General features: G+C 40.0%; 1 protein-coding gene across 2 annotated transcripts in view; it reads right to left on the reverse strand.

Annotated features, from left to right (window-relative positions):
• The window catches only part of LOC147310164 (ankyrin repeat- and BTB/POZ domain-containing protein 3-A), a 264,271-nt gene that overhangs the window by 94,179 nt on the left and 158,002 nt on the right, over positions 1 to 12,090 (reverse strand). For both annotated transcript variants that reach the window (XM_086268998.1, XM_086268996.1), the window contains exon 2: positions 4,363 to 4,512. In XM_086268998.1, the coding sequence (XP_086125124.1) occupies positions 4,363 to 4,512 (150 nt within the window). The remainder of the gene's footprint in view (positions 1 to 4,362; positions 4,513 to 12,090) is intronic.

Here is a 12,090-nt window from a genome sequence, read left to right on the forward strand (position 1 = left end):
ACGCTGAACAGAAATTGTCGCGCTATGCTCCTTTGTTTATTGTGCATAAATAGTGAATTGTCCTGACACAATATTGTGTTTCGCTTCTGTTATTATGGTACATTGACAAAAACATACTTTTATTCACAGGATAAAACAGTTGTTTTGTATCACTAATTGCCCAGTACGATTACAGCATACAGTATTATTGTCACTGCTACATTTCTGTAACGCGTACCAGAAATTATTTCCACTACTAATTAATTACCGTTGAGCTCAAAGGTTATATTAATAAACGGTTAAGGAATGTGTATTTATGACGACGATTTGTGAGACTGGTAAACTTATGATACGTACGATGGTCTTTCGTTCTACACGGTGCATTTCAAGGTCCTGCACCCATCCGTCGGTAAACTGTACCTGGGCTTGTTGCAGTGACCTGAAGTTACTAAACTTCATGAGTGTGTGCACTCACTCCAAGAACCGTATGATTATAAATATGCATATAAATATGCTACGATGAGATAGCTGACTTCATCTAACTAGCAAATGTTGTCCAGGCTACGTTGGTGATGCAGTTTTTTTTAATGTGTATGATATTTTTGTCATGCGATTTTAAAGCCGGTCCTACAAGCGCATCCAAGAATAACATGCAGCTTATCTCAGAACTGTCGGTGAAAATTATTCTTGGAGCTAGGTTTAATTGAGCTGCATTTTAAAGAGGTGCAATTTCACAATTTGTGTATATTTTCTAAGTTCACTATTTTGTCATGTGTTGAGAAAAACACAGATTTAAAAATTACATGGTCTAATATTTACATTTAGCATAACTGCAACATTCTTTTTTCCTTTTTTTTTAAAGACTCGAAAGGACTTGAAATTCAAAATTTCAGACTTGTGACTTTACTTGGACTTTTACACCAGTGACTTGAGACTCGACTCTGACTTGCCTGACATTACTTGAGACTTGACTTGAGACTTGAGGATAAAGACTTGAGACTTACTTGAGACTTGCAAAACAATGACTTGGTCCCACCTCTGGATAATGGCAACAAAAGAAGCTCCTGAGTTTAGCAAGTCAAATCCAAAAAGTCATCAGAACCCCAACAATTATAAGAGCAAACAAAAGTTATCAGTAATTCACAAGCAAGCAAGAGACAGGCAGGACAGGAGGGCAACATAACAAACAATCAGGGTTACCAATTAAACACATGTGACACTAATGAGGGGGAAACAAGAGTGGGACAAGTCCAAAGATAACAATAATACAACACAGGTTCGTAGAGAGTAAAGTACCTCTTCAGAATAAGGCAGGAAGTACACATAACAAGGTACACAGATTACTAGAGCGAGACACAGACAACAAGGGGACAATTAAAAAAACCAAAAACAACCTAAGACTGCTGAGAGAGTAAAGTTTTAGATCAAAGATCATGACAGATCATGATGGTTCCTGATCAGATGATAAGCTTATTCTTCCCTTCCTTCTCTCTCTCTTTGGTCAAGCAATCAAGTCATTTCCTAGTTTGTTCCCTTCTGAATTCCTACTTTATTATCTATGTATACTCACAGTCTTCTCTGTTTCTTATTTTAGTAAGCATGTTTTTGCAAGTACTTTATTGCTTTTTGGAGTGTTTTTGGACCTTGGCCTGTTTTTGTCCTCCTCTTAGTTTCCTGCAGACTTCATATGGGTCCTCTCCACCCGCATGCCACCACTCGGTGACTATTGAACAGTAGTAGTTATACATATTAATGGTGCTGTTTCCTGACAAAGCCAAAGGTCAGACAAGTGCTGGGAGAAAGTAAACTAAAAGGTCAAACAAGGCCGGTTTGAAAAACAACCCTTACAGTGGTAGAAGAGTGGATTACTTTTGTGTTATTATAACAAGCTGAAGAACATTTTCTTCTCTTGTGTCGATTGTATCCCAGTATAGATGATGATTATGGTGATGATGAAGGACGGCATGTTTTACAAACTGCCTCCAGGCTGAAAACAAGACCTTGAATTCCTGTGTGAAGCGCTGCTGCGCGGTGACTTACTGTTTTTAATGTGCTGCGGGGGTCGAAGCAAACGCTCGCCCGGGACACAAACATACAGCATCACATTGTGCAAACGTCTGCGGGGGACAGGATGATCTAATATGAGACTGTGAAATGGACGAGGACGGGGGAGGAGGCAGGGGAGGTGCCGGAGTTAAAGGTGGAGCTCTTCCTTTCAAGTTGAGGTTAAAAGCCTCGGAGGCTGTGACCTTGGATTTAAAGGTTTCCGGAGGGGGGAAACTCATAAACAGGTGCTAGAACAGCTGTAATCAAACAGTAACTGGCTGCAGCGTGTCACAGGGGGAAGCGAGGGTGGAGAGGTGGATGAGGTGAGCGGTGAAGGGACAGCAGCATAATGCCGGGCGACCTCAGACCACCGTGACAGCCCACAGGGACAGCGAGATCGCATTCCTTCACGCTAATGGGCCTATTTAGCAGATGGACACAGATGGAAGTCCCTGAGAGATCGGTTTTAATGTGCTCAACAATTACTGCAACATTTATAATATGCTGCATGCTGGACTTAGAGGATTTACACATAGTGTCTGTGCAACAGTATTATAAGTCAGTATTCAGTTTCTTTAAATTTGAGTATTTAATGTCGATTTTACAATCAATAGAAGAATTAAATCTACAGAATTTAAACAGAAGTAGAGAAAACCTTCAAAAGATTTAACTCTAACCTACTGCAGGCATGTGTGATTTATAGAATTTCATATAAAAATTTTATAGCTACGAGATCAATGAGCATATATTTTATGTTTATTCTGACTTATCTTGCACACAGCCCGTTGCCGCCTGTATCTTCTAACAGTGTGAGACCTACTAAGGCCGAGCTACAGCTTGTGTAAAGTGCTCAAAGCTCCGTGATTCTGCAGTCCAGTGCAGAAAGACAAATGAGAAATCGCCTGCATTTCTCCAGCAAAATTCTGGACAAACACTTTTTAGAGCGTCCAGCACATATTTGTGTTTCTCCAGTAGAGGTCAAAATAGCTGAATACCAACATCTTGCAAGACTTGCTTCTTTTCAATTTCAGAGCAGTTGATCTACAGACATGTGAAAAGAGTTTTGACAGGAATCTCTGGAGTCCTGTCATAAACTAAGTACATCTTTACTGTCCATTTCTACTATACCTGAGCACTCAAAGCACTTTATACAACATATGTCATCCACTTAAGCACTTTGTTTCTGTCTAAATGCTTTCTATCTGTCATTCACACATCTTGGGGTTTAGTGTCTTGCCCAAAGATGCTTTGGCATTGAGCCAGGGATTAAACCACCAACCTTCTGATTAGTAGGTACCCTGTTCTACCCCTTGACCCACATCTACCGCAAAATAAGAGGGTAAGTAACAGCCAGGCTTTTGCCAGTTTGCAGGTCTGGATGATTCAGCTGTGTCTTAACACAGTTGTGTTTTAACAGTCTTCCCAGGAGTGGCTGTCCCAGCAAATTCACCCCAAGGTCAGACTATGCAATGCTCAGAGAAACTGCAGAAAACCCAAGAGCTGCTTCTCAGACTCATTTTGCGTGATAAAATTTAAAGTTCTTGACAGTGCTGTTATAAAAAGACTGAACAAGCATAGCTGCTTTGGAGGACTGCAAAGGAAAGCCTCTTCTGTCTAAAAAGAATATGGCAGCACAGCTAGGGTTTGCAAATTTCCATCTGAATAAACTTTAAGAGTCTTCGAACAACGTCCTTGGACAGACGAGAACCAAATTTGGCCACAGGACCTGGGCATCATGCAGCCAGTGAGTCATCCATGAACTCCTCTGTATACCAAAGTATTCCAGAGTCAAATGTGAGGCCATCTGTTTGACAGCTAAAGCTTGGCCGAAACTGGGTCATGCAACAGGACAATGATCCCCAACAAAGAAATAAATCTACAATAGAATGGCTGCAAAAGAACAGAATCTAACTGGGCCACTGCAACACTTTGGGTCCAGACCTCAACCCGACTTAAATGCTGTGGAGAGACATTAAGAAAGCTGCATGATGAATGCCTGCAGACCTCAATGAACTGAGGCAGTGTAAAGAATAGTGGGCCAGAATTCCTCCAAAATAACACGAGAGAATTATAAAGTCACACATTTAAAAAATAACTTTTCTAATGAAAATATTTATTTCGCCTGACAGCACAGTATCTAAAAGACCCTTGTCAGTCCCAATTTCTTCTGGAACTGTAGATGCATTTCAATTGTCTTGTGAGCAGACTTTTAGGTATAAGTAAAATCCTGAGATTTTCATAATGCGAGACTAGTGAAACCTTCTTTCCCACCTGGTTAGAACTCTGCTGAGTGTGCTCTCACTGTTTGTTCTGTGTATAAAAAAATACCACACTCACTCAGCTCCGCAATGCTTCCCACTCGGGTCGCGAGCAGGGACTGCTCCAGGGTCCGGAGCTCGGCTTGGGTGTACCCGTGACCTTCACTGCCCCTCCCCGAGCGTTGCTGGTCCCTGTGCAGGTTCAGACTCTCTGGGAGGCTCAGCACACCTGGAGACGGCACAGAAAACAAAGGAAATTTAAAAAAAAATGGCAAAACAACAACTCATACATCTTCTTCTTCTTCTGGTAATTTTCCCATCAGCTTTCTGCTGATGCCAGATTTATCACAGACAAGAAGTAACAGGGGAATGCAAACTCTAGAGAAAGACAAGAGGAGCAGCAGAAATGCAAATCAGCACTTTGAGATAAATATTCTGCACAGAACTGGGAAGCTGTGCGATTAAAACCACTTTCATGTTGCAGCCAGAGAGCAAACATTTGTCTAAATGATTAAACATGGGGACAGAGTCACGGGTTAATGGCATACTGTACGTGATGATTCTTCTTATTTGCATTGAAAACCTCACAGCTCACAAAGCTTTCTTGTTTTTACCTCAACCTTCAAACTCTAATTGAACTGAATCGTCTGTTAGCCACATTTGTTTCTTCAAGTATTCACATCTAAATCACCTTGTCGTGATCTCAGGTGTGTTTCTTTTTTTTTTTCTTCTGCTGAAAACAAATGGTAGCAGATTACGCTCGCTAGCAAGAATTAATCCATTTAGGAGCTGTTATTGCAGCCAGGCATTGTGTAGCTGCAAAGAATGGCTTGTGACAGATTGGATATTGAGTTTTCTGCTACAATAGAATGGAAAGCAACACCACGCCGGGTGCTAATCCTAATGACACAGCACAGTGGGATAGGCCATTTTTCAAAGAACAGTAATTACAACATGGAGGAATGTGGACAATTTGTCTATGTTTGATGCCGGCAGCTAAGAGAAAAAAACCCTCGCACAGTGGACACAGTGCACCAAGTTCACGAGCTTTCTTTAGTTTTCCCTGTACAGAAAAGACCTCTCCAGACTCAGATTCCTCCCACCATCACCTCTTCCCACAGTGTCCAACCCAAGAATTCCAGTATTCCCCAGTCCCAGTCCTGCTCCTTTTTCTTCCCACAGCCTTTCCGGGGAGGTCTACATGATTTTTTTCCTAATAGCTTTTTCCATTGCTGTTTTAACCACTGAGCAGTATTAATGGAGCAGCTGGTATTAGGGTGTGTCTCGAATGGAAATCCTCAATGTTAAAACAAAAAAGCGTGGCCTGTTCTGCAGCAATAAAGAATTTCTATAATCCAAAGAAATGAAAGACTCCTCTAAAATGAATGATTTGCTGAAAGCTGGCTATATGGTGAGGTGTAGTTAGCAGCTGCTTCACACTTAGCTCATTTAAAAGCTCTTTAAAATGGTTTGTTAGTACATATGGTGTTCACAGTTTTAAGTGTTTGAGATCATTTTCTATGAGTGCAGATATTTAACTCACTGCTCTTTGAAGCATTTATAATTGTATTTTATCCACAACTGTCACCCTAACAGTCATTTATTTGTTGTGTATACCACTGTGAATAACTTAAGGGGAACGGTTGTCTGAAACGGTGGACCTCATTTGTAAAATTCATGACTTTGGGAAAAGCCACAAATTTCATGCAAAGAGATTACTGAGACAGAGGGGTGGCACCAGAGGAGCTCTGAAAGCCGATTTCACCCTGCCTGTTAGTTTGGCCACACACTTTTTCCTTCAGATGTGGTTGGGTAGTACATAACACAGCCAAGTCACTCTCTTGTATAGTGGATCCTAATGTAGTGTCAACATTTGGCATAAAATTACCTTTGGCATAAAATTAAACATGAGATTTTATATTTTAAGTTGCTGTAGACTTGTTAACTAATGGGTGTTTATTACAGAGCTAATGGAAATGATTTATAATTGGTGAGAGTTGGGACGAGATGTGCGATCGGTGCTGTTTCTTGTTTGGAACGACCGAAACAATTACTGAAGAAGTAGAAAATTGGGCCTTCTATGTGCACCCCTTTAACTGCTTGTTAACACAAACATCTAAACAGCCAATCACATGACAGCAACTCAGTGCATTTAGGCATGTAGACACAGTTAAGGCAACCTGCTGAAGTTAACACCAAACAGAGTGGGGAAGATTTTGAATTGAGTATTTCAGACCAGTTTTTCTACTGGTTCACTGCTTTCCACAGTCACCAGATCTCAACCCAACAGTCCATCTTTGGGATGTGGTCGAATGGAAGAATTGCATCATGGATGTGTAGCTGAAAAATCTGGAATAACTGTATAAATATGGAGCAAAATCTCTGAAGAATGTTTCCAACGTCACAAAGAATCAAAGCTGTTCTGGTGGCATTAGGTGCTCCAGTCTGGTCAAGGCTGGAGCTCAACCTAATAAAGTGTCCAGTGAACTTCAGTTAAAACGCTACCATATAAAGAAAAAGACAAGATTAGCATCTAGCTTATTATAAGTGCACACCAGAAAAACAAAACAGCATCCATGACGTTATGACAGCATACAGCGTTTAAGTGCACATGGTATGGTTAACTTTCACATTCCTGAAGGCATCTTGCTCAGGTAAGATCCTGCTGATTTAAGCAAGCTAATGCTAAACCTTAATCACCTATTACAACAAGAGCACAGCTCTGTAATAAAGCAGTCTGTGCACTCTGTCTGCAATCCATACCCTTCACCCATGGGTGCATTATGAGACAAAAAGCTTGAAGTAAAACATTTTAAAACATTCTTACATTCTTTCAAAAGTACAGCAATTGTTCTCCTCACTTTCTAAACTTGTAAAGTTGGTTTTTTTTTTTAATAAGAGGTGATGCAACACAGTGGTAAACATGCTCCTGTTCCAGCTTTCTGGATGATGCTGCCACGTGGTGCTTCATTTCAAGTAATATTCTGTCCTTTTACCATTTGCACATCATTGAATTCTGTTTTAATCTACATTTTCCGTGCATTTCAGCTTTGTTGAAAACAGGGTTGCACTATAACGTTGCCTTCAATCTCAAATGATCAGATAAAAGAGGGTAAGAGATTTCATGGAGCCTCAAGGAACTGCACAGATGGACGTGCCACTAAAATGACTTTTACATACAATGAACCACCAATTGGGAAAGTAAAACCACTGACTAAAGCAGCTTAAAGTCTGCTCCATGAAGATGATAAACACATGACTGAATTTGTATCTCTAGACTGAAACTAACGAATGTTTTTCTAAGCAGAAGACATGGATCAAGAGGGATGGCTTTTATAAAGGTCTGTGAAACTGCAGAGTAAACAACATATCAGTTGAATAAAAGTGGCATAAAAACTACAGAAAAGCAGGGATTCCTCAGGCTTTTCGGAAGAGAGAAGCTGTCTGTCCTACTCCTGTCCCAGATTGAAGCAGGGAAATCTCTTGAAAAAAACATATTGACATTCATGGCTTCCTGAGCTGCAGATTTTGCACTTGTGTGTGTTTTTAGGTGGAGGTATAGGTTTGAATAATTCACAGTGCCCTCTGTAATCAAGGCTTCCCATCTTCATTTTCACTTCACCCCCACCACTGCCCAAACTATTCTTTTAATAATATTACCGGGGTGCCAGGGAGTCCTTTGCTGAATTATTCATCCTGTCAGATCAAGACATATAAACAAGTCTGCAGCGCTCTCTTTCCCCACCTCCCACTCACTCTACATGTTATCTCTCACTAACACTTGGCTTCTCCAGATAGGAAAAAAAAGTAGGAATATTTGATCCTGGGTGATGTTTGTGTAATAAACATCAGAGGTGAGAAAGAAGGCAGCCTGGCCCCTCGGAGGCGAGGAACAGGGAAGAGGATGAAGGGAAGAGGGAACGCTGACACAAGTTTGTGATTAAAAAATGACAAACAACATTTCCATGTCACATCAACCACGTCGTTCTGTGACCTCTGAGGCAATTATATAAGTATATATATATATATATATATATATATATATATATATATATATATATATATATATATATATATATATATATATATATGTATATATATACTTTAGGAACAGTCTAATGCCACATAAACAGATACAACCTGCACTGCCTACTCTCTGCCTCTCTTCACGTGCCCGATGAGCAGATGAAAAGGATGCTGGGTCACGGCGACGGGACTAGTTTAAAGCTCCATGTGGTGCACCGAAATCCCCTCAGTCATTCCCGTGAAAATACCACTGCTCCTCATAAATAAAATAAGTTCTCATAAATAATATAGAGAATATTGAGCTTAGAACACATACAACAGCTGACAGTGTGGCAATGAAACAGGCTTCAATAACAAGCAAAAAAATAAAAGGTATTGTCTAGAACAAAGCAATTAATAAAGATTCTGCACAATTGTTATTATTCTGCTTTAACTAATATTACTTTTACTACTATACTAACTAATATTTATAGTTATCAGTGTTTTTATAGCATTTGCATGGATGCATATTACTTAGAAACTATAATTCTTGTGTGCCACGTGTTGTTTTTTAAAATATCATCTCACATGTGACGTCTGACCTCTCCTTAAAGGTTAATAGACTTATCTGAAGGTCAAAGTAGCACTAACACTATATATACAGTAGCTTTTAAGACTGAGTTTCTTAATACCATGCTTTTATTGAGAACATATAGACATATAGAGAATAATCTATGGGGATTCTAAAAATCATGGTACTTTGGACCTATGACCTTTTCTTCAAGGTCAAATAAGGTCAAACTTAAAACTATGATTAAAATTCTTCTGCCTTTGTTCCTACTGGCAACACTTAGTGAATGATACTGGTATATGGGGGTATCATATTATGTGATTACACACACACACACACACACACACACACACACACACAAAATGTGTGTAATCAAGTCAAAACATCTGTCAAGCTACACGTTTATGACCTCCACAGCACTACAAAGAGAAACAAAAAAAAATAAAATTAAACTAATGCATACTTCGGACTGTGGGAGGAAGTGACCAACCCTAAAGAGTTAGTCAAACATTCAAGCTCCATACAGAAACGTCCCCAGGAACCTTCTTGTTTCCACCCATGATCCTTCAAAGACCAGCAGGTGTCTGTCTCTATGGGAAGCCGGGCAAATGTGATGGAAACACAGACTCAGACACTTTGAACATAGAGTTCAGTCACCAGTGTTTCACGAAAAATACACACAGACATGGCACGTACAGCTTCAATATACCATGAAAATCATTCTTTTCCTCGACCCGCACCGGTGGATCTAAAGTCCACCTCAACAGATATGGATTGAATTCGACCCAGATAGCCTCAGAGTACAAACATTTACAGCACTTGAACAAGAGTATACATTTTGAAATGTTTGCATTATTGGTATTGTTCGTTTGTCTGCCTGTTAGCATTCTAGCATCCGCAGTTGAAGATATCATGTTCAAATTTTGTGTGATGGCAGTGTCACGTCACATAGCAGGATACAGTATCTAAACCCATCTTCCTCAGTGGGAATGTGATATTCATTTCCACAACCACCACCATGCATGGACACTCACAAACGTCAGACATGGAGGTCTTATTCTCCCACATGGTTATCACGTTCAAGTCAACTTGCTTAAGTAGCACTCAAAATGATTAGTTAGTAAATGATTATTGTAACTAATTATCTAAATGATTATTTTTGAGTTGCTTGTCTGTTATTTCAGCCCCTAACTGAACTGATAAAAGAGGATGCCGAGTAGAGATGGCTGGATCGACCCAAATATCGATGGTATCAATACCGCTGATACTGAGATTGGACGAGAGTTCAAATTTGCAAATTGATGATGATTCATCTCATAAATCCTGACACACTGCTCTCCCCTACATAAGCTCCCTTTATAGGTTGAAAGTACTAGTATGGTATTGGTATTGGTCTCGACAATGCTGGCCCTAAATTTATGATACCAACTTTTTTTTTAGTAAAATTATTAATAACTTTTTTGGTCTGGTCTGTTTAGCAGTAGTATCCAGTTCAGGTAATCTCTTACAGGTCCACTTGCTTAATGTTCTTTACTTTTTTGTGTAATTCTTGTATAATTTTTGTCTGTTTTTGGGTACCTTTCGAAAAACGACACCGTACTGTATGTCCTGTGTCTGCTTGTTCCTTTACAGAGATGGAAACTTACCTTTAACAAATAAAACCTTTTTGAAAACTCTTTGTTCATATTGTGTTGACCTGACTTCCTGCTGCTGACCAGTACAACATTCAAAGGTTGACACTTGAAGGAACACTGAGCCAAAATGCAGAAAGCTCCTGTATTGTTATTGTACGTGGTGCTGGGTTGGACCTGAGTATTAACTGCTTTCAGAAAAAGCAGTTTAGTTATTGGACAGGACATCTGGGCACCCACCGGATAGTATGCTGCCTCGTGGGGGAACGGGCTATATTTTAGGACTTCTAGTGTAGCTGACGAATATCCTGACCAAGACTTCCTCTTCATTATATTTGAATGCAGAAAGATTAAGAAAAAAAGCTAATTAAAAATTAACAATGAAAATAATACCTGATGTTTTGAGGCTACATTCTGACAAATTCAGACCCCTTTTAGTGTCAACATGGACTATCTATCTACACACAACCAAAGCCTGCACAGACACTGCATAGCGTTGACCCAGTAGGACTATAATGTAGATCACAAAGCTTTTGTTACTGTACCAATAATCATGTCCTTTATAGCTTTACTACATTCGATGGAAAAGTTAGACAAGAAATGTGGAGGAGGCGAGCAGAAATTTGGCCTTGTGTTTGAGCTCTCGTGGTATGCATCCCACCTGATTGGCCACTCTGTGAGCCCTGTAGAGTGGACGGCTCCCTACAGAAGGAGAGGAAGTTTGAGAGTGATACTGACCGATTAGACTGGCTGTTTTTTTTAGCAATTAGCAGGAAAACTAAAGCAGCCCTGTGAGTGGTTACTATGTCAACAAGCCTCAAGAGCTCAAAAAGTGCTGCAAAGACAAAAGATTTTTCCCTCCATAATGCATGCATGGTAGCTTGAATATCGCGCCATAAGGGAAAAGCGTGACTTTTAGCAAAGCATGTTGCTAGAAGGCAAGATGAAAGAATCAATATCTCTCATGTTTGTGGATTAAATATGAAGCTACAGTCTGCAGACGGCAGTGAGCTCACCGTGAAAGCAGCACATTGCAGGAGACACTGAGTCTCAATTCTCTCTAGGAAGGTTCCTAAGCCTTAGATCATGTGTACTGAACCTTGATGGAGGTGAATGGAAGCATGACCTGACAGGTTTGTCTTTTCTTTTTCTTTTTTTTTTTGTCAGTATAGTGTGCAAGCTAACATTTTTTCCACTTGTTCTTCTGGGAACAAAGGAATAAAATCACTCATTCGTGGCTTCCTGAAAGGAAAGTTCCAGCAATGGTCACATGGTTTTTAAACTAGTTGATCTAACAGGGACACATGTGAGCCTTCTGCTGAAAGGGACATGCAACAATCTGATTCAGAGGGACCAAATAACCCCGACAGAAATCTGAAGAATTGTCCAGATCCACTACATCCACAGAGGGATAAAATCTGAAGTCCAAAATGCACCCCGGAGACTTTCATTCCAACTTCAGAAACGTGTCACAGCGTTTTCACAGGTGACAATACAAAGTGTTTTGCACAGAGCTCTGAGAAAAACACCGCAGCTTTAATAGCACACCTTGACATTTTAAATTGGATCTATTTTTCTGCACCAGACACTTGTTCGCTGT

The sequence above is a fragment of the Aulonocara sp. 'chitande type north' Nkhata Bay genome, linkage group LG17, assembly GCF_057382095.1.
Source record: "Aulonocara sp. 'chitande type north' Nkhata Bay isolate Kocher_YH1m ecotype deep benthic linkage group LG17, A_spYH_male_GT1.1, whole genome shotgun sequence".
Lineage (NCBI taxonomy): Eukaryota > Metazoa > Chordata > Actinopteri > Cichliformes > Cichlidae > Aulonocara > Aulonocara sp. 'chitande type north' Nkhata Bay.